Source organism: Oreochromis niloticus, linkage group LG23 (assembly GCF_001858045.2).
Source record: "Oreochromis niloticus isolate F11D_XX linkage group LG23, O_niloticus_UMD_NMBU, whole genome shotgun sequence".
Lineage (NCBI taxonomy): Eukaryota > Metazoa > Chordata > Actinopteri > Cichliformes > Cichlidae > Oreochromis > Oreochromis niloticus.
Genome location: NC_031986.2, coordinates 36,373,904 through 36,401,177, shown reverse-complemented (window position 1 = coordinate 36,401,177; position 27,274 = coordinate 36,373,904). Strand labels below are relative to the sequence as shown.

At 38.3% G+C, this 27,274-nt stretch overlaps 2 protein-coding genes across 7 annotated transcripts in view; one reads left to right on the top strand and one right to left on the bottom strand.

Moving 5' to 3' along the window:
- LOC100694576 (AP-1 complex subunit sigma-2) overlaps nt 1-20,621 on the top strand; it is a 31,073-nt gene extending 10,452 nt beyond the window's left edge. Inside the window, exons 5-7 of one of the 6 annotated variants that reach the window (XM_005478818.3) lie at nt 770-800; nt 7,170-7,232; nt 10,588-12,637. In XM_005478818.3, coding sequence (XP_005478875.3) covers nt 770-800; nt 7,170-7,222 — 84 coding nt within the window. In that variant the 3' untranslated portion in view covers nt 7,223-7,232; nt 10,588-12,637. Of the gene's footprint in view, nt 1-769; nt 801-7,169; nt 7,233-10,587; nt 12,638-13,029; nt 13,039-17,089 lie in introns of those variants that run through there. The other 5 variants (XM_005478819.4, XM_025902943.1, XM_025902944.1 and 2 more) reach the window with 5 other exon arrangements.
- A 425-nt stretch (nt 20,622-21,046) lies between these two features.
- On the bottom strand, nt 21,047-27,274 carry LOC100700886 (synapse-associated protein 1). The gene is made up of 9 exons (XM_003439794.5): nt 26,916-27,274; nt 26,378-26,496; nt 26,217-26,283; nt 25,907-25,980; nt 25,684-25,823; nt 25,428-25,579; nt 23,925-23,971; nt 22,925-23,069; nt 21,047-22,848 (listed from the first exon to the last, which is right to left on the bottom strand). Exons 1-9 carry the CDS (start codon nt 27,091-27,093, stop codon nt 22,721-22,723), a joined length of 1,050 nt encoding a protein of 349 aa, XP_003439842.1. The 5' UTR covers nt 27,094-27,274; the 3' UTR covers nt 21,047-22,720.

The window sequence follows — 27,274 nt, the reverse complement described above, 5'->3', positions numbered from 1 at the left end:
TTTTTCTGGCCAATCAGAATGAAATAAAAAGATAGAAGAAAAGAACTGAAGGTCTTCACCAAGGATCAGACAAATAAGGATTATTTTGAAATATAGGTCATGCAAAGCTACTCTACTGGAGTCAGAAAAAAATATGGAGCTTGGAATCAGCACCATTGGTCCACATTAATTAAATTAACGTGAGGATTATAGCTTTTATTGTAATAGTTGAATGTCATATAATTGCAGTAGAAGTAAAAAATGTTTATTAGAGTTTACCTCAAAGTGACAGCTGGTTTTACTTTACACTCTCCAGTCAACCCAGGAAGTTGTTCAGCTCTTTTTATAATGCTCGACTTGAGTTATTTATAGTGTTTTTAAAGCATTCACAAGAACTAATACTCAGATAAGTCTCACTGTTTTAGACTCAAAGAAACGTGGACCTCATTACCCTCAACTTTTGTTACCCTTTATTACTTTTACAGAAGGTTAAACGTTGAGTTCTTGTGTCTTTCCATGTTGCATCACTTCTCTTAAGTAGAGGGAAGGCACGGCACTGCTGGTGCTATATGTTTATTCTTTTTTACACATTTTCTCACATTGGAGTCCCGATGATCATTTCCGTCGTTAATTTTCAGTGCTGCATGAATACAGCCCTCAGATGATTCATGCAGCCATATTTTTGAAAATATTTTGTGTGTCTTGCCCTTAGTTTGCTTGATCTTAATCCTGGTTTCTGCTGACAAATTTCTCTCTTTGCTTGTTTATTCTTTACTGTTGTGATTTGCAGAATATAGACTTTCAGATGCGCCTGTTTGCAGGTAACACTTTGTTAAAAAATCCCTATTCTGTAGTGTTAGATCAGTAGCTTTAGATTCACCAACACAATGTTAAATCCAGCAGAAAAAAACATACCAGCAACAGCAAAGTCTCAAGTGTCATCAGCACACTTTGAATTTTGAAGTTGCTGATATGTTTTCTGCCTCATACTGACCCTATATCAACTCCAGTATCTCTGATGTCACGGTAAACCTAACCAGCAACCCTTAGAATATTTACACTAAATTGCTTAAAAATAAAATAGCATTCAGTAGTTTTTAATGAAGAGCCTACATTTCTAAGTTACTTATTAAAGTGTCTGCGCAGGCCTGGTTCAAGGTTGGATGTGGGCAGTGCTCAGGTTGTAGTCTTCAAACAAACCTTCATTGTATTCACCGCTGAGACAAACGGGACACTTCTGTTCTAGATTAGCATTTCATATAGTGGGAGTGTAATTATAGCATCAAAACCACAGTATCGCAGCAAGGGTAATTTTGACCATAAGCGCTGTCAGCAGGATACCAGTACACACTGATCACAGCTCCACAGCTGACTTTTCAGCCCACTCTCAATCCCGGGCACAATTAATGTTGTTTTGTCAAAGACGCTGATGTGGCTCATTTATGCACAAAAGGGCGATTTTACTAAACAGAATAAAATAGCGTTGATAGGTGTGGTTAGTCTTATGGGTGATTTACAAACGTTGCACTGTTTTCTAACCACAACAAAAACACGGTTCCTTTCAATATGACAGACCCAATGTGCCAAGAGCTCTGACTTCAGCTTATATCAGCAAGTGTACGGGACATGCAAAGAGACAGAAAAGCACTTGTGACCCAGACACAAGAGCATGACAACAGCGGTATCTGGTATGGCAAAGTCAGTGGATACTTTGCTACAGGCTTAAAATTCCATAAGTGAAATGCTGTTGCACATCCTTGGAATTATAACAAGAAGCAGCTCCACTCACCCTGGACAACAAGAACTGCAGGGCGCAAAAAGAAAGTGTCCTAGAAGCCAGGGAGAAACCAGAAAGCGTCAAAAATAGGCCATGTTTGTGCATAATATGATGACTTATGCATATTATATTCACATTTGTTTTATTTCTTGCAGTTTCAGTACAATAAATCTATTTTAAAAAATTAGGCACTTTTATTATTATTTTTCTTATTATTTTAAACGTGTCAGTTTTTTCTCTTTTTAATAGAGCTATCTATAAAGACTACAGCTCCTGTTGAATTTATTTCAGCATATGACAACAATAGCATTTTCTGTATTAAATGGTAAAATAGCCAACACAATGACCATTGAGACAACTGTCAAATGTGTACATCTGTCCATGCTCCTGAAATTATAGCTATAGTTTATTAACGTAAATGTATTGATCAGAACAAAAACAAAAAGCACTTCCCAAACTATCAAACCAATTCAGAACATCAAAATGAAAAATGGGCTGCTATTACGACTTCCTGTGCCTGACATCCATTATCCTATCCTGAAACTGATCAAGCCTTGATTAGTTTTAAATTGCAAAGACGAGTTGCGCTCATCAGTTCTGATTGTCTCAGTATAATTTGAATATGTTGGCAGTCTGTTTCCGTTAATAATACAGACAGCAGTTATTTGCAATCCTTCACCAATCTGTCTGCGAGTGGTTGCAGTCAGTCTGAGTTCGACCACGATTGTTTAGAGCACCAGGTGACCTGTGCATTTGGCTTAAGATTGAAAGTGATCGCCCAGAGGCTGAACGTGTTGCCTGCTCAGCCTCTAGGTCACTGCAACTAGTGGGAATTGATTTCCAAAGATGCAATCATGGAGGTATCTTTTTATCTTTTTTTTAACTAGTTGCGAGGTTGCCATCCTACTTTACTCTAGTGTGACAGAATGCTAACCAAGTTTAAGTAGCTAAAGCTAAATGAATAATTTATAGTGCTTTATTTAACCAAGTAGTTTTTAGTAAACATTAAAAAATCAGCATGTGAAAAAGAAAAGGACATCCTGAACAAAAGGACGTGAACCACAGTCTCCAAGGTGACAGACCTTCAGCTCATGCCATTACCACACCTGCAACCTTCTATTATAGACTAAGTAGGTCTCTGAAGCAGGATCTCCTCAGCCAGTATTAGCACGCCAGGCGCATTGTGGTTTCATCTCCAGAGGACACTTTGTGACTATATCATGCCCTGTGATGAGAGCATCCTGGGGTTTCAGCTTCAGCAAAAAATACGATTTCACTTCAGTTATTTAATGTCGTCTGTCAAAAAGAAAAGTTTAAACACTCAGTTTAGGTTAGATATATTTAACCTGTAGTCTTCACATTAACAACACATGTTACAGCACATCTATGTTATGAAACTGGTTTTCTTAAAATGAGCCTGTAAAAACAGTTTTTAATGTGTGTGCTCCCACTGTTTATTGAATATATAAAGGTAAAAAGGTAGCACCCACGGAGAGCTTCAGAAAAGAGTGGACTGTTCTCAGTTTTACCAATTTATTCTGGCCAAGTCAGCAAACACTTCACTGTTTTGACCTAGTGGCTTTCATTGGAGCATGTCTGGTACAATGTAAGTCTAATCAGTCAGTTAGACAGCAGACTGATTGGTTTCCTGGATTTGTTTGTCGAACATTTAGTCTGTTAGTGCGCCAAAAGGCCACCGCTAATGAGTTCTAGGAAAGGAAATCAGGCCACGGCTGACAGCCCATTAACATCTACATGGATAAAAGTGATGTGAACCGTGGAGAACTTCTGAGGAACACTTACTTTTTGTAAAGCATAAATAAAAAGATTTTATAAATGCTCCTATTAGCGATTAAAATTGTTTATTTATTTTAAAGCTTAATTGAAGTGAATTGACTTAAAAAATTGTTCTATCCTTTATATTTGATAGAAATGTCTTCATCGTGTGAAGACATTCAGGAAATAGGACAGATAAAAAAAGTTTGAAATTTCACTCAAGTTACAACTGAATATAAATTGGACCTAAGTGAGTGATGTGAAGCTGGAAAGCATTTAGAAGTCTGAATGCGGTTGTTTGCCATTAGCTGTGAGGCTGCTGCCACCGCCCAGCCAAACCCATTATCCCAGAGGACAAACCGTAAAGCTGTTCATTGATTTATCGACAGCAGGACCATCAGATGGAGAACGTACTGTACTGAAAGGCTTAGAGTAAGGCTTTTTCATGTAAGTGTATAAAGTAGGTAGGTCTTTAAAATGATTTAGTTGATTTTCTCACTTAGGAGGAAGTGAGGTCAAAATCTGAAGGGGACGAAGCCAAATCTGAGTGGGAGAAAGGGAATGAGGTCTCTGACTGGCTCAATTCTGTATTTATAGAGCCAGAGTGAAGATTGGGGAAGTTTGCCAAATGAGGAAATCTTGTAAAGAACTAGAGTCCGTCCATGCCTCCATCCAGGGTATTGATAAGTACTAGACTGGTACAGTCAGTCAGTCAGCATGGGTTTCCAGTTCTGCGTGCCGTCAACTGCATGTACGCCTGCCAGTATGACTGTCTCATAACTCTGAGTCTAGATACAGGCTGCGATCAAAGGGTAGTCCGACTCTGCCCATACAAAGAAGAAACCTTTACCTCTTTTAAATTTAACTCTTTTCAATGTAAAAAATCATCTTCCTCTGCACCTCTGGACCACACCCAGCGCCTGTGTGTCTCATTTGGACCGTTCTGCAGTTACACAACCTAACCTAACATTACACAAAGAGCAACTCCTACATCAAACCAAATCCCTAAGGTGCATGCTCATTGTTTTGGGTTTTGGGGTTTTTTTCTACATTTGTGCAAGGTTAATTCATTCAGTACAAAGTTTGGTGACTTTGCACAAAAAAAAAACAGGTTTAAGTTACTAGTTCGGCTGTTAATTGTCTCATTAGGTGGTACAAGTAATAGATTTGTCTGTTGTTGCTGATTCTACTATAAGGCAGGAGATTATGCATAAACCACCGGAACTGTAGCATGTGCCATCGTGCCCTCACTCACAGAGAACTACCAACCCACACACTGCTTATCAACCACACTAATAGCCCTTTTCCACTAATACCCACTTGAGTGGGTTCGGCACGGCTCAACTCAGGTTTTAGGGATTTCCACTGGTACCGGGCACTTTTTTTTTAGTACCTACTCGGCCAGGCTTCCAAGCGATCTGAAGCAATCTGAAAATATAACGTCAACAGACTACTTGGCACAGATTGGCTTCTCTCTGGCATCACTCAATGAGTCATGAGTCTCTATCATGAAAATCAAAACTACCATTATTTAAAAAAAAAAACAAAAAAAAAACAACCCAGCAAAGATAAAATGGCTTCACAAAAAATAATACCCTCATCCCCAAGTCTGCCAAAAAGCCATACACCGTGCAGCAGATGTCCTTCTTTGTTGTGGCATTCATGTCGCATGAAAATGGCGTCACAAGACTTTTGACCGCATTGCTATAACAACCCCACACACATTAGGTGGTACTCAGTTTTAATGGAAAACGACAGAAACCAAGTTGAGTTGAGCTGAGTCGATACCAGTGGAAAAGGTCTATTACTGCCAGATTTGGTCACCTTTTTGACACTTTGGTCAAGACCTTAGATCCATCAGAGCGGTGCCTGCAGAGATGAACTGCTGCCGCTGAGCGATCCAAACATAGCAGAAACAATGGAAGTTGTCCAGAGGTGCAAAACTTGATGATCATGAAGGGAGATTGGACAAATTTGAAGTCAGGTAAGGTTTTCTTTTCGATCGCACCTCGTACGTGACACAACATGAGGGTCGTAACAGGGACCAAGTCAGTTTTGAATATTTAGACATGTCTGAGTAGACTAACAGGCAGCATAATCCAAACCTTCCCACTTTTGCTTTGGTCGATTCTGATTGTAAATTTTGATTACTGTAACAATATTGCAGAAAAAAAACTATTAATTTTTGTAATTTACATTTTTTCTGGGATTTTAAATTGAAACAAATATGCTGCCTGTGTGAAGACCAGCTGGATGTTGTTCTAACAGCACTGAATGAAACTGTTCAAATTTATGATTTCTGAACAATGAAACTACGCTGTAACATTATTATATAAGCATTTGTACTAATACTGTTCAGTTTCATTCATTCTTATTAATTGCCAATATATATTGAGATAGTCTTGCTTTTTTTTTTTTTTTTTTTTTTTTAAATTACAAATCCAGAAGAAAAGACCAAAACCAAAGTGACGATCTCTCCATGCTTGCTGATGTGGTTGATAGCTGTCACAACAAACACATCTGTGCTTAAAAAAAAATAAAAATCTTTTGAATATAAATATGTTTTAATAATTATCTAAAACATCATGGCTTTGTAGTTCCTATCAAAGTTTGCTCACTTATTATAAATATTAGCATTTTTTAGGACTACTTTGGGTGTGGAATAATACACGTGGTGTGGTACAAACTGTTTCCAGCAGCGTAATGGTGTTTGTTGGCTTACCTTAAAGTTAACGACAGGATGATTATTTGGGATCATGAAGGAATGTGTCACACAGTGGAGCTCTGAGACACAGAGGAATGAGTCGGACCAGTTCATCGATGGTTTTGGTCTTTTCACAATGAGAATCAAGAATGTCACCAGCATGAAAACCAGCGACCAAAGGATGGAGCTTGATAATTAGTCACTATTCTGATGCCTCTTGTTTTTTTTTAGTAATTTTAAATTCAGGAGAGCAATCACATCAAATTAAAAGCGCTCCTGGTGATTGAGAAACTGTTTAGTTCACAAATTTCTTGACAGTGTAATTCAGTAATCAGGCTACTCAGCAGGAAGCTTTAACACCACAGGGTAACAGTGGAACATCAGATGATAAACAAACAGACAAAACAGGCTCCATTTTAATTACTTTAGGGGCAAAAATGTTTAATTTTAATTTTCCTTAAATTTAAACTTGTATTAAGTTTGTGGATACAAAAAACTGCAGGTAAAAGCGATGCGGGAGGAGCTGGGCTCATTCTGAGTTAGGTCCTTGTGCCTTTAGGCATTAGTAAGTGCATAGTGCAGTAATTACATGGAAAACATACCACAGGGGATTTGGTTGAAGCGATTTCAATAAGCCTTTAATGAAATATTTCTCAGGAGCTGGCCATTACTTTGGTGCCAGGAAGCAGATCTTCTTTTGGAATAATGATGCCTCAGAAGGTTTCCAGCCCTGCATGGGAGACATCAGAGATAAATTGAGCAGAGATATCCCCACGAAGAGGGCACAGTTATTGTAGTGGTGCACGGTTAATCTCCTGCTCCCTCAGCATAGTCTGTAGATGTGTAGTACCCGCATTGTAGGTTCCTGAGAGTCGTGACGACGGTGTATCATACTTACTTGTCTTTGTCCTTATAAAAATGTTTACCTCACAGGTATGGTGGTTCCAAATATGGCCTCTGAGTCTTCTGGTCTTTTCCAGAATTAGCCCTGCTAAGGTGAATACGTCGTGTCTGTGGATTTAGGCTGTGTGTACCGCTAGAGCCCTCATGTCTCAGTGTTTTAACTGTATGAACTAATCAGCCACAACATTAAAACCGCTGACAGTGAGGTGAGTGACACTAATTATCTCATCACAGAGGTGTCTGCCTGCCGCATGTTGGAACAGATCCTGGGCATTTTGATGCTCCTGCATAAATGAATTGAGAGAGCTCCATAACTTTAACTGCAGTCATTGCTGGGACATGAAATACAGCATGTACAGAATCACCTGCCAGCTCCAGTGAAAGCAACCCGCAAAGTTTGGTGACTTTATCCCAAAATAAGGATTAAAAAGCTTTTTTTCTACACATGTATGTTGCCTCACAGCATCACAACTTCATTAACAGCTCATCCAGGGTGCTGACATGATGTCTCTGCTCATCCTGGCAGAGCACAGGACAAATGCCATTCTTGCAAGTTTAAAAAAAGCAATATTATCATAATTATTTTTTTTTATTTATTTACAAAACTGAACAGTACATGTTTATTTGTTTTCTTAAAATATACATTTTCATTAGTTTATATCAGTGTGTAGTAGTATGTAATGCAAGACCATCTCTGAATCGAGGAGGGGGCCTAAGGGTCCATCTTTCACCATCTTACAAAGCTGTAATTGCAGCCATTCCCCAACTCTCTGTGAATGGTACTCATGGCCATTGATCAATGAGCTTTGATCAATGAGCTTTGATCAGTGGTGGTTGATCAATGGTCATGAGAATTTGCATATTAATGATCAAGGAACTGACCTCCAAGCCCATTGTTCCTTCAGTGGTGCTGGTTTCAGTCATTATGCAAAGGTGCTGTTTATAAGGTTGGGAAAGCCTGCAGTCAGCTGAGACTGAAGAAGTCACTTGGATGAGTGACGAAACGTTTCTCCCACTGAAAACGCTACGTTCAGATGAACAGAATCAACTTTGGGGGATTTACTTAACTGGATGATTGAGCATGCATCAAGACGTAATGCACTACTGCCCCCAAAGGTGTCACTTCATCAAGTAGATGCTGTTTGTCGACCACTAAACAACAAAGACAAAAGAAAAGCACTACTGGTCCAATGCATGGTGTGCAGTGCAGTCTACTCTGCAAACAGGAGAAACGTTTAAAGCCATGGATGACTGCTACCATCAGAAAGTTTTGAAAAATAGGAGAAAACGAGGTCCAAACTCTCCCAGGTAAAGTTATTCTACTATAACCACACAGTCATATCAGAGCGGGGGCCACTTTTGAGGAATAGTCAAATTGTTCCCACTCTTATCCACATCTTTAGTACAATAAAGAGTAGAGAAACATGCTTGCAGCTATACAGCTGAAACAGCTGTGAACCTCTAATATGCAGCACAATAAGATGATTCCCATTTCAGCAGTTGATTGGCTCTTTGGAGCCATCTTTGTTATTACAGAATTCTCTAATAATTTGTTTGTGGTACACAGCTGTCAGTACCTACTAAAAGTGGTCCAGGGACGGATGATCAGTGACGGGGACAATTTAAGAGAAAGACATGGGACTCAAAGAATCATGAATTTTCAAAACCTCATTTTGGTGTGAAGTCAGCAAACATTTTAAGCATTTTTTTAACCGGACCTGACCGGCGATTCTGTTCATGCTGCGTCTATTGAAAATAAAGCTAATTTAGATGAAGCTTTAAAATAAATAAATGAAAAGGATCCAAGATGCCTGTGAGTAGCAAGACATGTTTCTAGAGGGGCTTTGCTAGTGCACAGGAACCAGGATCTAATTTAGTCTTGCTGAACTGCTAAAATCTCCTACAACACACATGAGTGGAACAGCTGAACCGTGGCGCCATGGAAGGAAGAGGTCTGGACTGCACTGTTTACCTGCAGAAAGATGGCACCTGGACACAGTATGGGAAGAAGGCGGCCCTGTGGGAGCAGCACAGTGATCTGTGTGATGTTCTGCTGGGAAACATTGGGAAACATTTTGACTTTTACTGGAATGCTGTTGCAAACCACATATACCCCTCTATGACAGAGATGTTCCCTGATGGCGGTCACTTATTTCTGCAAGATAATGGGTCCTGACACAGTGAAGAACAAGTACAGGAAGATTTTAAAGAACCAAAGTCCAAGATCCCGATTAGACTTATACATTCCAAAGATTTCAGTCTCTGAGATGAGTTGATAAAACACATTAAATATATGAAGGTCCACCTCAAAACTTCCAACATATAAAGAATGTGCTGTGAATGTCCTGGTGTCTGATACCTTAGGAGAACTTCTGAAGTCTTGATGAGTCAGAGCTCTTTCAGTGGTTTTTAATGTTGTGACTGATCGTTGTCTGTGTGTAGCACAGTTCGTGCTGGTTTAGACGGTCTTCCTGGTCTCGTTCCTCGACTCCTTTTAACAGTAACCAGTCGTTTAACTCTTAAAATACATGTTTACACTGGAAACTGAGGTCTGTCCTTTGGTGCGTTCACGCCAGACATGAAGCAACGTCTCACCTTGAGTTACTCATACAAATACGGGTGCGTTGAAAAAACACAAATGTTCGCCACTGGCAGCCTACAAGAAGAGGAGGCGTACACTCAATAGCTGGAATCAAGTTACACTAATGTATTTTCAGAACATATCATGAACTCCTACAGTTTTGTTTTTCTCCAGCTCTGTCTCCTTTTTTCATGTATGTAAAAGCGACGTTGAGCCATGCAATTCGATCTCCCCTGACATGCGTCAGTAAGCTCAATTGGTGACGTTCAGAGCATCACAGCTGATGAGGTTTTGCAACACAGTGTGAAGTGAATTGTTTTGCAAAACTTTAAATAACCTCATGTGGATGCAAGTTTTTTAAACACATGTTTTCACTTTGCCTGCATTAATTCACCTCTTCGCGTTGACTTGATATGTAAAAACTTTGCTTCGTGTTTGGAGTGAACTCGTCACTAATCTGTCTTTATTCTACTTTCATATGTTAACATTTCAGTGATGCTGTCCGCTACTACGACTTGTATGATTACAGCTACGTTGTACCTGCTGTGAGATAAAGTTTAATAAGTTAGACAGTGAAACTCTGTTCGTACTTTCTCGCTGAAAATTATTGTTTCACCTTTGGGAAATAAGGTAAGATGGAAAATGGGTACGTTTTTTCTAGAATTAGCCACACTTATGTATTTCCAGCTTTTAAGCTAAGCCAGAAAGCAAACATTTGCCAAACTTTCCTTTGAGAGAAAAAGAGGAAACAATGGTGAGAGTCTTTTGTCCTGCCTGCTGCTCTGTCTCCTGCACGTTATGAATGAAGTGGCTGTTGGAAGCAGTATTGCCTTTGTTTACTAAGCTGTGTGCATTTCTCTCCTCCAGCCCCGTCATGAGTACTTTAATGTGCCTGTGTACTGATTGGCTGCCACCGCTGCTGCTGCTGCTGCTGCTGCTGCTATCCACCTTGCATGCTGAGCTCCTCAGTGCCTGGCACCTTCCTTTCTGCACGCGGCACCTGACATTGTCATTGGTTTGGGGTGTAACAGTATTTTCAGTTTTCATTCATTTTCATACACGACAGTCATGATACAATATTATCACATTCAAATTTAAAACAACCATGAATGGAAGCATTTACACAAAGAGATCTGCATCCTGTTTATGGGGCATGAAACATAATCAATATTGTTATTGATCCATTTGATATTTTGTGGTGATGCGTTGTCACATGCCTGTCATTGCTCCACTGAACTCTTTGTATCATTTCAACAGTTTCCTTGTTATTGTTGTAAAGCAGCAAATTAAGTGTCATCATGACCCAAAAATAAAATCTTAACAATAATTTAAAGTGGACCTATTATACTGCAGGAGTCTGCATGAAAACTCTTAGATTAAACGCTTTTCTGGGTCACACTGAATAAAACTTCTGTCTGTTTTGCAAATTTTGGTCATTCCAACTCTCAGAAGAAGGAGGTAACCCAAGTACACATGTTGGCTTGTGGGTTCACAGTCAGAGCTACGCTTTGCTCATTGCAACCAGTTTCAAAAACAAGATGGTGACAGCAAGAACGTTCATATCGAGAGACTTCCACAACCAATAGGTGATGTCACTGCTGCGTCCATCTTTTATACCTCTGTGGTTGTTAAAAGAAACATTAGAGACGGTGTTTCTTTCTTTTCATTCCAGTGTGTTTCCTCGGCTCCTCTGCTTTGTGTTTTGAGCTAAAGCTAGCTTCAGGATATTTTGAACAAATCAGGTCCAACAAACAGCATCTTACATTTAATTTACTTTTGGCTGCCGTAGTCATCCACTGAAAATCTGGCATTGTAACAGCTTTGAGTCAAACTGTTTATGAAAATTGTGTAACAGAAAATAATAGGTCCACTCTAAATAGCGGTTCCACTTAGTAAACACCTTCTTCCGCTTCATAGCTGCATCTCTTTCTGGAAAAAATGCATTAAGTTGACCTTGTTAATCATGATGGCATACAAGACTGATTTGGATTTATGTCAAATAAGAGATTATATCAGTTTTTTTTATGATAGATGTTCTTCACAAATTTTTTCTTTCATTTTTTTGTTCATTTGTGCTGTTTCCACTTGGTCTTTGGGGAAAGCAGTAGTACATGTGCTGACTGTGTTTAAAAATACAATTCAGTACTTTTAAAAGTATTTAATTATAAACACAGAGAATTTCAAAATTCTCGAAGTCCAGATCACAAAATACAAACCTGAGCTTTAATTCAACACAGACTCCACGCTCACCACTCACACCTGAGTCATTTTTACATCCATGAGGGGTTCATCCAGTTTTTTCTGTCATGTTTTTAACTTGTTTTGACTCACAGGTCATGTTTGTGGGAAGTGAATGCAATAGAAGTCATGTTCACCCATTTCTGTATCTCATCTGTTTTGCTTGTATCTTCTCACTCTCACATCATAAATATCTGTTTGATTATTAGGTTTTTCTTTTTGCTGTGATCTGGTAAAATGTTCTTATGAGCGTGAAATTCAAACCAGTGTTCACACTGAAGCGCACACTAGAAGTTTTAATAGTTTTTAAGTGTCTGTCTCTTAATAAGCCGAGTTATTTTAAAAATATTCACAGATCATGATTATTTCCTATTTAAATAAATAGAAAAAAAGATTTTCAAGGTAAGTGGTTTCAGAAGAATTCTGCCTAAATGAATATTGTATTTGCACTGATTGCACGGATTAAAGATTCTTTGGGGTTTTATGTTGAGTTGATTATAGACGTTAAAACACTTGAAACAATTAGACCTACAAATATGTTTTCTATTATAAATAAATAAACATTTCATATGAAATGTCATTTCTGTGTCCTGCTAATGAAAGCCAGCTGAATAAATGGACCCTCACTTTATTGATGTACGTAATGGATACATAATAAATTGTTTACGATTCTCTGTCACATCAGCACACTGGTGTCTTTCTTTAATATAACTGTTGTTCTCTGAGTTTATGGATTTCCCCCCTGTGGCTCTCTGAAATTGGAGGGTTTTTTCCACAGCTTTTATTTTCTGTCTGAATTGTGCAGAACTCCATTCGTTTCCCAGATTAACGGGTTTAGCCTACATAATCGGCAACGAGGGATTCATCACTCTGACAAAATATTTCCCCTGTGTGAAAAGTCTATAAAGGGTGATTAATGCAGAGTGGATGTTTCGAGGTCACGTCTGAACATTTTGCACTGAAAATGAAACCACAGACGCCACTGTGTGGAAGTGTTAGCTTAAATGAAAATTTTTATGTCACTGCTCTGATGAATTTACTCTCTTTACTTTGTGCTGAACCTTTTTTTAGGATGCCAAAGTAAGTGATTCTCTTTGTTTCTGACACAAGCCCTGAAATTTGTTAACCACAACTTGTGACACTAGTTAGAACTGGTTAGGGTAGGATTAGAAACGTAGCTGTGCATTAAGTAGGATAGAGCACTCTGTCCTGTTATTTGTTGATTTATTCCAAGTTAGTGCATATATAAATGTGAGGGATGTTGAATAGTGAACATATTTTCTATAAAATCATTAACAAAACTGAAATATGAGGTTGTGGGTGGCTCTTGTTTGTTCTCCTTTCACTTGTATTTAAATGTATTCCTTTGTAGAACAGCCAATAAAGAGTTAAAGAGCAGGTCAGGAAGTCGGGCCTTCTATGCATCCTATTGGCAAACCTCATATACATCATGATGTTTTAAGATGCTTTAGACCCCTACAACCCTGCAAACCTGCAAGCTCCTTTGCATTCCAGCTCGTCCTTCTCTGACTGAATTAAGATTGAGATTAAGAGTAAAAGATAAACCAGCACCCAAGTACCTTAAACCTGCATTTTTTTTAAATTGACACCAGGGGGCGACTCTTCTGGTCCTACCCGAGTCTATGGGAAAACAGGCCATGACTCACTGTCACTGTGCCCCTGATTAGTCACTAGTTTCACATCATACTGATTCAAACATTAAGTTCATTTTGTAATTTTTATCTTTGTATTTTTAGAGTCAGAAAGGAGAATTAGCCAGGTTGTGCTCATTGGCTGATGTCAAACACTAGTCATCTATAGTTGATGTTAAGGCTGCTGCTTCTGTTTTGTATACCCGCTGTGATTGTCTGTCGTGACATCAGCCAATTTTTTCCCCCTCCTTTTAAAAAAATTTACAAATGAATAAAAACTCAAATTGACAGATGACAATATGACATCACATCAAACACAGAAGCAAATGAACAGAAATAGTATAGTGGAGGCAAAAAGGTGGATTTTATGTATTTCTTTAAATTTGCATGGCATTGGGTCAATGAGGATCAGTAGGTTGGACATAAAACAGATGAGGATTGTGGGATCCCAGAATTGTTCTACTGGAGCACAAAGCCAGAATGGGTAGAAATAATTATCTATTTCAGTGGGACAGAGTGATGTTACCAAAACCCATTATGTTCATTTAATGAGTGGTAATGCTTGAAAACACATATTTGTGAGAGATTTTGGGGGGATTGAAGAGAACATATTTTTTTCAATAAAGGATGCAGCTTGTTCTTAAAACAAGAGATGATGATCAATTTTGACTTTTTTAATTTGGCGTTAGTGATGGTTCTAAAGTGTGTTAAGTGTTGAAATTGATCGAAGATCAGGAAACAGTTGCCACTGAATAGATGCCCCAGGTTGGTTAATCCTTCCTGTTTCCATGGAGGGAGCTTAATGGGTTTCTTCACAATTTTGAATATTGGATTATGCCTGATGGAGGTTAGAGGAGGAGGTTGTTTGCTGTAGATCAGGCAGAGAGAGTGGTACTTACTGTATTTGATTTGAAGCAGTAATGACCTGTAACTGATCTGCCAGTGAAAACAATTAGACAATCTTTACAGTTTAGGTTTTTGGTCTAATCTCAGATATACAGTATTTACGTTTGTGGGAGAGGAAATAGTTGTAGAAATTTGGAGTGTCTAAAGCACCATATTTTTTTGCTTTTTGAAGTGTGGTCAATTTAATTATAGGTTTTTAATCTTTCCAATAGAATTTGTTGACTGTAGAGGTAACGGAGGAAAATCACTCTGGAGGTGAAGTAAAAGGGGTCATTGTGAGGGGAGGCTCGTCATTTTTATGGAGGCGATGTGATGGATTAAAGAGAATGGGAGTGTTCCCTTTGGTCATGGGGTTGTTGGATACTGTGAAATAATGGGGTAAAGTTGCATTTGAAGATATCTTTTGGGTTAACTGAAATATTTATTCCGTGGTATTTAATGAGCTGGGTTTTATGATTACAGTGTGGGTCCCCTTGTATGGCTTAAAGGAAGTTCAGCTGAGTAGCCAGAGACCTTACCAAAACTGTTGATCAGAGTGGACTGATAGAAGTGAGGTTGTGGGATTGGTTAGCCAGAGAATGATGTCATCATTGTATAAACAGATGTTGTGATTATGTAAACTTGTTGCCATTCTTGTGATGTTATCAGTCTGTATCTGTTTAACTAAATGAACTGGAAATATTTGTCCATTAATGATTACAGATGATGTTGGAGTATTATATAGGAACATGATTGTCACCCACTGGTGATTGTAGTCCTGTTTTAAACCCTCAAGATGGGTGTTTTCATCTTGATTGTGACAAGTAAGGGACAGACCAGACTGAAGGTTGGGGAAACCTACAGTCAGTTGAGACTTAACAAGTCAAAAAGAGTCTTTAGTCTCCTACTAAAAACGCTACGTCCAGATGAACAGAATCAACTTTCTGGCAAAGGCTCTTAGGTTGGTAACTTGTCAGTCACATAGTAAAGCACACCCTCCTTTACCCTTCTTTTGAAGTGTAATGCTATAAACGTAATTTTCAGATGAATTCAGCAAACAATGTGATTTTTACTGGATTTGATTAATGATTCTGTTCCGGTTTTATGTCCCATATATGCTACAACAGCAGCAACATGGTGTGTTCAGGCATATAGACATAGTTAAGACAGCCTGCTGAAGTGTGGGGAAGAAAAGTGATTTAAGTGATTAAACGTGGCATGGTTAAGGTACCAAACTAGGTGGTCTAAGCATTTCAGAAACATCTCTGTGGTTCCTAGAGAATGGTCAGTTCTCTGGACAAAAATGTCTTGTTGATGCGCAGGTATGCAGAAGAGCATCTCTGAACCAAAAACATCTCAAACCTAGAAGCAGGTGGGCTACAGCAGCAGAAGACCGCATTGGGTGCCACTCCTGTCAGCTAAGAAGTTCATACAGGCTCACTAGCACTGGACAATAGAAAGTTGGAAAAACATCACCTGGTCTAATGAGTCTCAATTTCTGCTGCAGCATTTGGATGGTGGTGTCTGAATGTGGTCTAAACAACATGAAAGCATGGATTCATCTTGTTTTATGTCAAAGATAAGACAGGTGGTGGAGGGGGCGATGTAATGTGCGGGATCCTTTGTTGGGACACTTTCGACCCCTTAGTATCAACTGAGAATTGTTTAAACACCACAGCCCACTTGAGTATGTAGCTGACCATGTACATCCCTTTATGACCACAATATCCATCTCCTGATGGCTATTTTCAGCTGGATAACCCATCATGACACAGAACTCATATCATTTTAAACTGTTTTCTCGGATATGACAATAAGTTCACTGTACTCAAATGACCTCCACAGTCACCAGATCTCAATACACTAAATCTTGGGATGTGGTGAAACAGGAGGTTCAGATCATAGATGTGCAGCAACTGTGTGATGCTGTCATGTCAGTGTGGACCAAAATCTTGGGAATATTTTCAGCACTTTGCAGAATCTATGGCATGAATAACTGAGGTAGTTCTGAAGTGAAAAAGGGGACCAACCCAGAGGACACGCCACCTGCTGGCCATTATAAAGAATGCAGGTTTAAGACCTATAAGTTAGCATTCATCTTTAATGTCCAGTCCTATGTATCCTCACGGGGAGTTCTGACGACCAACAGGTAGACCACTAAAATACTGCAGATAGAAATTACAATTTTATTTTGACTATATTACTCCCAACTTTCAACCATAACAGGCTATTTTTCTCTAAAATCTAAAAAAACAAAGCCAAGAGGATGTGCAGAAGTCTATTATCCTCCCAGATTACTTGAGTTAGAAAAGCTGAAAGGTTAAAGGTTAGATTTTTGCCCAGTGGCGCCTAAAAACAGCCTAGCCCAGCTTAAATTCACTTTTAAAATCTTTATGTAGATTAATGTGGCTTTGATTAGATTCATAGTATCGAATGTAACAAGGAAATCAATCAGAATCTATTTTACAAGTAATCATTTCCTTAGAATATTTCTGTAGTGCTTCCACTGCTGATAACAGCAGATGAAACACGGTGTGTTTGTGTGTGCGTCCAGCTGAGCGCTTCACTGGAGCTGTGGTTCTTTCTCGTCACAGGAAGCAGAGACCCCGCGCAGCGTGCTGGAGGAAATCGGACTGACATAAACACCATCTTCATCGCCATCCACACTCCTCCATCTGCCAGCTACTCTGCTGTATGTAGCTGATAACAGTTCACCTTTCAACACACACACGCCAATATAATTTTCCTGTGCATCTGTGTAACACGACTCTGCCTTGTTTTCTACTGTTTTTAAAGACAAATGATGTAGCACTCTGCGTGTATCTCCTGCTGAGTTATTGATTTGTTTCAGTGTGATGACATTAACTGTTTACCGAGACACAAATCCAGCTTAATTAAGGTTCATGCTGCTTTCAAATCCACACCAGGACGCTGTGCTGAGTGAATTCCTGCTTGATTTTTTTTTTTTTTTTTTTTTTTGGACGCTGATGTGATCTCTTTATTCAGTGTGAGGTGTTAGCAGTGTTCTGAATTTAAAATATGTTTGTTAAACCCAAAGAAGTGGCTGTAATACAAAGGCAAGTATTACATTAACAGAGCCAAAAAGTTTTGTTTTCTCTCATATCTGCATTGTGATAATCCTGAACTCAGTATATCCTACAGCCAGTATATTTATTTTTTAATGAATGAGACTTATTTGAATGGGCCAACCCACTTTGATCTCATGCGGGCCACACTGCCCACGGCATTAAAAATCCTTTTTTGTTCTCATTTGTGCTCAAATTAAACTAAAACCTTCACCACCAGGGGCAGCAGTTTCAGATCTGCGCCGCTGATTCGTTAACCTTAAATATTTCTTGGGCCTGTACTGGACCCCAGGCCGCATGTTTGACACCCCTGCTTTTTTGCATTTTAAACTGAAATTACTGTGAAATAATTTGAAAATTAAGAATTTTCTCTCAGTTTACCAGCAACCCTCGCTCCTATATTTGGTTTCTAAATGACGTTCCAATTAATGCTGAATGCCTTAATCGCTCACTGATGTTACTATTGCATAACAGATATATTTGCATGTCACTGGAACTGAATTTATTTTATTATTTTTTTATTAATGTTTACAGTTTTTTCTTGATGTTTACTACTGTGATTGTTTTGTTTTATTTCAATGAAAACATGTCACTGAATCTGTAGGTAACATTTTATAATAACCATCATATGCACACCGTAATTGGTACCTGAACATTGATAGTGATTTAATGTTAACAAACAGTGAAATGATAATTAAGGATGTGGTTAATGGTCGGATGTTATCAATTTTAAACCACACAGTCAGAGCCCACAGCTTAATTAACTATCAATGTAGCATTTAGTAGCAATGGCTAATATAAAGTGTTACCAAACATTCAACAACAGCTTTTGTACAGCCACAGTACAGATGAGGTGACATCGAGTTTCCAGAAGGTTTACGAACCAGGATATGAACTCATTCAGCTCTTTCTTTCTTTACTGGCTAGTCACAGATTTTCTCGTGATGTGGTTTCATGTATAAGTGATAGTGTGTGGTTTACCATATATATGCCGTGTGACTTACAGTGAATAGAAGCTATTCCAGACGGTGTATAAAGTGAAGCAGCTTCAGCATGAGAGCAGATTGTGTGTGATATTACCGGACATGCGTTTACATTATTATTGTCTAAAATAGACAAAAGAGGAAAGTTGTATTTATTAGTTGAAGTAAATCTCTTAAGTTGAAGATTAAGAGATTTACTTTCTTAATCAGTCAATCACAAACTTTATGTTATTGTTGCAACAGGGTGCACAGAGGATTAATGGGAGCTTGTGTGGAACAGCTGAAGGGACCAAAATAAAATTGATATAAAGAGGCTCAGATTTTGGGTTTGTTAGCGAGATCCGTCCCATTCACATTAAAAGTATTCTTCTCATTTCCAGATAGAACATGATGATTAACACAGCTTTAAGTTCACACTCAGGATAACTGGCTTTGGTGTTATTTGATGGATGTAATCAGGACATAAGCTTAAAATCACTGACTCTGTCTCCAGTCTGTAGTCTGTTCCCCGTCCACTCAACTTACAGAGAACTTCACACCTGCTCACCTCATCAGATCATAACGCCACGTCATTTATATACAGTTTATATACAGTCAGCTAAACATATACATTTATGATCAGTTTGCATGGTCTCATGTTCCCAATCCAATAAACATCTTTTTTTCATAATGTCACTGAATATAAACATAGTTGTATAATATAATTATTAGTATAATGCTGACTGCCTGATTACATCTCTGCAGTTTTCATGAACTCATTCAGAAACATTTTAAGCTGAAGTCGTCACTGCGTCCAGCAGAGGTTGAAACAGAGTAGTTATTTGGCTTCATGTTGGTGTTTACCTGTTTCGTGTTCTGAAAGTCGTTCTTTGAGTGCAGGTAAGCATATACTGTAGATTACTGATGTTGTGTTGCATATACTTCTTTTAAAAAAATGTAATATTTGTCAGCTTTTGTCAGCACCAGTCCAGTGCTTGTGAAGAGCATTGTACTTAGAAAACTTGAACGTTAGAGCTTGTAAAGACACCTCCATCACTCCTGTGTTAGATTTTTGTGAAGTGCATCCAACAGGGGGTCTAGTGACATTGTGCTCCACCCATCTACACCCTGAGCTGAGGTCTCATCAAGACTACTCTGCTAAAACCGTTTCACTGTCTTTTGAGTATAAACGACTCTTCGGCCTGTGACAGCCACACACTGTACAGCATGTAAACTACCTATTTACTGTGACACTGCTTAAGTGACCATGCATTAAATAGCAATAGTGTCGTAAATGCACTGAAAAGAATTTACAGCCGCTTGGATGAAAAAACAAATGTTTCACACATTTAAAGTGGACCTGTTCTGCTGATTTCCCTTCTCTTTGACTCTGTTAGTGTCGCTTTGCATGATTCGCAGTTGAAAAAATAATCTGGGCCTACATGCAGCCACTCAGTTCATCTCCTGAAGCTAGCCAAGCTGCTCCTGATTGGCTGCCCCTCGTAAACTTGTTTTACAGCAGGTGGGCGTGTCTATTAGGGATATCCAAAAAATAGCAAAAAATAAGAAAAACTGCCTGAAACTAAATTTTTGGCTCAAAGAAATGACTTTTACGTACATCCACCATCATAACAGTATAAGACAAAAAATAAGGAAAAGCATAATAGGTCCACTTTTAGATACACTGTAAATGCCTTGGGCACAGGACTGTACAAATATCATAAAGTGGTGTCTATTTTCTGCTCTGTGCAGGTTTGTTTTAATCCAAACGTCACAGCCCGTTTACACTTTGAACTACTCTTAAGCCTCTGGCTGTTTTCTATAACTTCACATGAGCATTTTTCATGTACAACTGATAGTGTGTGGTTTACAGTATATCGGCAGTGTCACTTATGGAGAACAGATGTTATTCCATACTGTGTATAAAGTGAATTATACAGCAGCTTCAGCGTGAGTGCCGAGCAGCCTGTGTGTGATGTGTTTACAGCTATTATTGTCTGAAATGGACAAAAAAAAAAGAAAGAGGAAGGTAATGTTTTGTTGTCAGGTTCAGCAATAAAGAGAGAGTGTCACAAACAGCCAGGCTCCTCTCATTCATTCAAGTCTCACTCACAGCACACAGCTTTTCAATGATGTCTGGAACTGTAGAAAAACATCTTTAATGTAAAAAAAATAAGGGGGGAAAAGTCCCAAAAACCATTTTTAGGTTGAAGCTCCAGCACCCTTCATTATTTGACTTTATGTTTTATACAATGGCCTTTATCAAATACCCCAAACAATATTTTAATTAAAATAGGTGGTTTCTTTGTATTTAATGAGCCAGAAATCTTACATACACCAAATTGATTTACAACACTTAATTACTGAAAAAAACCCCTCTTTTTCTTGCTCTATGATGTGGATTACTTTTTTATACATTAAGTATCAGAAAATTTGTATTTTTTTTTAAAAAACTGTTCGCCTGTAGTTTATGTGTATGACAAAGAAATACAAAACACTGAAGGTAATAACAAACTTCAAGTTTAATAAAGTGTGACAGTACAAACACAGCAGAAAACACAACATGGACATTACAGAATAAAATCTGACATAAACAGGAGGAAGACTGCTTCGGACCGGCATGGCTTCACATTAAACAATGCATTCAAAAAAACTGCATGTTCAGTCATCTGTTTAATAAATTTGATGAAATACACAGGGTCCAAAGCCTGTAGGTGTTTTATTAACAGCCTTTAAAACGCATGACAAACCAACAAATCATTTGTATGTATGAAAAAGGGTGGCTCAGTCGAGGATAAACTTTGAAAAACGTACTTCATTGGTTTTGTGAAATTCTCCAGACCAACACTAAAATCTCTGGTTTAATGAGTTACAGAGAATCTTCACTGTTCATAGTCCGGTGTAACATATCAGCATTTCTGCCAGAAATGTAGCTTCCACACAAGCCTGCTGTGCAAACGAAGCAGCGCTTGTATTTTTCCTTCAGTATGTTGCTTGTTTTTTTGCCATAGCCTCACATAGTCTGTATGATGAAAGACTGTATATAAATAATGGGCACAGCCACTGTGTTGTCACATGTGACGCAAACTGGTTGTCTTTAGTGTCTCAGCTTTTTAAAACCGAGGTACAATGGATCTGACTGTGAAACCCAAGAATGCTGTAAGCTCATTTGTTAATGACTTATCAGCCACAACTTAGCCCCGCCCTGAAGCACATCCTGCTTTATTGTCCATAATCCATACAATAATTTATCAAATGAGCTTCACTTTGTGTTCAATAAAACATGAAACTACCGATTCAGGCTGTGAATTCATCACAAACATGTTTACAGAGATCATGGATTACAGGAGCTGAAGGCTGAGTTACCATAAACTTCTACACAACTGGAGGTCTTTCTGAAACAAGAGTCACCCCCTGCTGGCTGTTAAAAGAATGCAGGGTAAAGCCACTTCCACACTGGCTCCACTTCAGTGCTCAGAAGTAGCATCCATCTTTCATAGATTAAGTCCATTGCTGTAACTAGTAACAAAGCTCTATGCTTGATTGGCAGACTTTTACACCAGATGCACCAGGAAGCTTTTGCTTGTTAGGTGAACACATAAAATAAACTATGGAGCCACTACTGGGCACGCTACCCTTTGGCCCAACTTCTGGCTCCAAAAAAACAACAGGGCAGCCAAAACGCTAATACTGAGGCTTTAAAATGTGGAGTCCAAAACCAGTGTGATGTGTCGCCATGGCTACAGCCATCTTTCATATACAGTCTTTTTAACGGCAAACTCAAAAACACAGTAGATGAAAGTAGATATTTGACTTTTGATTACTGGTGGAAATTCATGTGCTGCAAATCTAATTTTTCATCCGTAACATGACATCAAGTTGGTAACTTAGTCACCCACCATGCAGAGTGAGCTAGATTATCGAGAAAATATCTTTATTAGCTTTAATCCTGATAACAAATCAGGTAAAGTAAAAAAAATATATACTGTAAACTTCTATTAATGTGGGACATATTGTCTTTGTAACATCCATTTTCTCTTCACATTTTGAAATAAACACGCATGAATGCAAACTTCCCAGCTCTTCATCTGGGGAGCGCATGGATGCACAGAGAGCTGTTGGAAGACCGAAGATGTAAGAAATCACCAAAGAGCCTCTGAAGGTGTCGCTCATTACTCTAACTCTCCTCCTTCAGCATCTCTTCGATCTCCTTGTCCCAGTTATCATCATGGGTTTCGCTGTCAGCCAACACGTCGTACTCCTGAAGTTCTTCCTGCAGCTCTCTCTCCCAGTCTGGCATCTCCTCTGAAAACAAAAAAGAAAACACACTGAGCTCACACACACACACAGTACAATGTCCCAGTTTAACCACAGCACTCACCCTTCTCTGCATTTAGGTTTTCCCTCTTGTCCAGAACCAGCTCTCGCATCTCTCTGCACAGGTCTTCCTTGTTGATCTCACAGGAGTCAAAAGTATCACTTACAAATTCAGACACGTGCAGACTGGTGGAGAGCTCTTCTTCATCCTTTCACAACACAAACAGAAGCTCAGATTCAGCTGTAAAATCTGCTTTATAATGACCTTTCTGCAGCAATAATAAATAATAAAACTATTACCTTTAATTAGTTAACTTTTTACCATCAACAAACAATGAAATGACAGTGTTTGCAAAACCTTATAAATGATTAATGGTCGCAGAGTAGTGTGTGTGTATAAATATTATCTAGATCAGATGGCGGTGGTGTAAATCACATGACTGAACCTGGAGGCCGTTCTTTGTTTCCTGATTCGCTCTCTGTTCAGTTTTTTTCCCACCAGCTGACTGGTTAAATTCAGGCACCAAAACCAACAAAAAGATGAAAAGTTTGTGTTTTCGGTTCAAATAAAGTTATGAGAGTGAGCAGCAGTAGTTAAATATTTATCACAAAACCACAAAAACAGCCGATAATCATTAAAAAATAAATACCCCTTATAAAACACATGTGCCAATCAGAATTAACCTGAAGAATCTCTTATCAAATATAATACAAAGTTCAATATTAATGACCAGCAAATATTAACAGTAAAATAATCCTTTACTGTATCTTTTATAAGACTATTAAGTTGTCATTTATAAAAAGTAGGTATCATAGCATGTTGCTGAGGTTGTTTTTTTTTTTTTTATCCCTATAAGGTTTCATTAACCACTGATTAGTAAAACTCACTCAGTGTCACTAAAATCACAAACATGAAGAAAAGTAAAACATTTAAAAAAAAATTTTTTTTATCCTCTGATAACTGAGATATGTAAGAAAAGCTTTCGAAAACACGAAACCACATATTCTGCCAGCCTTTGTTTAGGATTATTTAGATCTCAGAGGTTAAAAACAGGTAGTCTTACCTCACTTGATTTTGGTTGGAGACTGCTGGCTTTTGATTTAACTGCATCTGCAAAAATAAATAGATAAATAAATGAAATGTCATCATTGTGAAAAGTTAATTAAGGGAAAAATGTGATATTCAAAATGTTCTAATACTAATAAAATGTTTTTTAAAATCCCACTGCTATCAGGACAACAAGAAAAGTTAAATTGGTTTTTCACACTATACGTTCATACAAAAGCGTGCATCAGTCTGCAGGAGGGTGGAGCTAGATCTTACTGATCAAAATGCTGCTTCTGGAATCACATCATTACCTGGAGCCAAAGAGCATGCCTTTTCAAACCTAATGGTGCTTTTAACATTGCCCTTAAGCACAGACTGTATATAAACGATGAGCTGCCGGGTCTGAAAATTCAAACCAACCCCAAAATGTCTTAAACCTGAATGCTCTCCAATGACCAGCAGAGGGCGACGCCTGTGGTTGCAAGTCAGGATGTATAAAAGTCTAGGGCCGAAAAGACCCTCTGCTTCTTTATTGAAAAATCCGATTAGTTTGTGGTCTCACTCTAAAACATTTGATTTCTTCATGAACACAACTGACCTATCTCTGATTTACAAGTTGACCATGTATGAGAGTGTTGTCTATGACGTCCTCTCCATTGTGACATCTACCTTTTAAAAAGCAATGACGAAAACACTCAGCCTTTAAAAACAGGACTTCTTAAACCATTTCCCCATCTTATGTATGCAGTCTTAAGCCACAAGTGTCAAACATATCATTGATGGGACAGAAGTGGAACATTAGAGGGTCTAATCCTGCTCATGACAGCTTTACAAACTGTGTACATTGAAAATAAATAAAAAAGTACAATTATTCAAAACACTGCGACTCTTGGTGTTGTAAGAGCATTACTACACAAGAAGCATGTTAAGATCTAGATGTTAAGATCTAGTAGCACAAGGATGTTTTTGTTAAGTTACAAAATAATTCACATGTGAATATTTTGTGGCTTTATAGATGTGCAGTTGAAAAATGCAACAGCATGTAATGAGATATACTGATGGGATTGCACTGCTTTTTCCTTCTGACATCTCCGGCTGTTTGCCATTTTTAATGGATTGTTCATTGAATACATCTGTACTTGTACTTTTTCAAAAAGAAATTTTTTTACTGACTTTTTATGTTGCTGCGCAGCGTTTTTGCTCATTCAATCCACTTAAGATCAAACTGGACTGCATGTGGCCCATTAAATAAAAACGTGTTTCACTCTGTGCTCAGAAAGGTCCTGAAGTTAACTCACTTTTTGCTTCATCACACAATAAACCTGAACTCTCTGTTTTAACTAGAAATGCTATCAGTCAAAATCAAAACAAATCTTCCTTGAATACTAAGATAAAGAATTACACAAATACTTACAGTCATATTTGTACATTCTTACATTTTATCAATTTTCATATCATAGCTTTAAAAATCAACCTCAGTATTTAATGCAGAGGTTTTACAGGAGAGAGCAGACTGTACCCTTTTGATGAGGATCTTTGCAACGGGAGGAGGTTTTCTTCACATCAATCCACTCAGCCGCCTGTTGGGCTGCGAGAGCTGTGAGCTGAGCCGACTGTTTTATCAAAGACACGCGGTAGAAGTAATTCTTCCAAAAGACTTCCTCTTTCACCCTGAGGAGAACAGCATGGAGGAAAACACAGTCACCCCTGAGGGATGCAGGGAGGCTCACATTGAAAACACAGCAGTTAACGCAGTTAATTTATGACACACTCACTGTTTGGGGACCAGATGGAAGCGCATCTTCCTCAGGAGCTCGTCTTCCTCCAGCATAACCATGGCGACTGGATACATTTGGTCAAAGTCAAAGTAAAACTGCACCCCAGCAGGGGGGTCGCGCAAAAAATTTCTTTTATCCTGAAACAATGAAGTAAAGTTACAGTGAGGCATAATTTAAGTAACTTTCTATAATAAATGTAGTGCTTTCTAAATATACTCACAGCTGAGAGAGCTAATATCTGTTCCTGTATGGCGTCCTCTTCATTATAACCCACCCATGGAGGCACAGCAGCACCTACGAGCGGCGAAAAGCAGCAGAGATGTTCTGACGTGTTCTGAAAATATTTTTCAACTACAATTAAATCTAAATTTTAATTAATGATGAAAAACCAATTTACAGTTTGGTCCACATGTTTGTGGACAAAAACGCATTTTCTGTGCACCAGCACTGTTGATTTTTAATCAAATATCTACAATTAAAAGAGCTTTTGTTACATTTCATGGTCATAAGTACACAACAGAAGTACTCACCATACTCTTTAGCTCTTTTCTCCTGAACAAACCTTTCTTGTTCCTTCTGGAAATCACCCAAAATGGTCTAAGGGAAGAAGAACAAACCTTCAAATATTCCAAACTTACCCTAAATAGTAAAAACCTGATATCAGCCTCAGACAATAGATTAAACTTTTCACCTTATCAATAATTCCACTGATCTTCCCCTCCTCCACGCTCTTCTTTAAGGTTTGAGCTGTTTCTACTACGGACTCAGATAATTTTTTTGAGGCGCTGCTGGCAAAATTATAAATGTAACCTGTAAAGAAGCCAGAATAACGCACATTACTGTATTGCATAGTTGCAATTAATCAACAAATGGAGAAAATAATCAGCAGAATAATAGATTATCAAAATAACCATAAGTGAAAGTTGCAATTACAAAAGAATCCAAAATGAGCATCACCTAAACAAACTACAAGAGGTGCAATTTTAAAACATAAGTAATAACTTGAAGAAAACATTTCAGTTAACTATAATGAAAGTCAAATCTGATAGTGGATGACTATAAGGCAGCTACCATCACAAATTGATTTGTTTGTATTGTAATGCTTTCTCCCTAAAGCTCAAATCGTGCCTCTCACTTATACAAACAATAAGCTAAAACCTATAAAAACTGACCACAAAACCAAAACAATGAGAAACACAACAACAATATGTGGACTGCAGCGGACTCACCACTGAAACCTTTTGCTTTCTGGAGAAGCTGAGCGTCTGTCCCAGCATCTCTGCCCTGCTGGTCGCTCGGTTTGTTTATTTCACTACAGCGTTTTTCTTCGTTAGCATCAGCAGGCTCTTCTGCAACTTGGCCGCTTTCTTTCTCTGCTCCAAGCCAGCTTGACCAGTTCTTAAACATACTTTACGTATTTAGTCTAAATAGATTAAAATAAGTTATTTAACATGCTCTAACTATGCCTTTTAAACTCTATAGTTTAGTTTTCCGACAGTTTAAAACTTATGTGATGGCTACTCAAGTTTCACCTCTGACCCACTTCCGCGAATCGTTGTCCCATCTGGTTTGAGCTAACCGACCATCC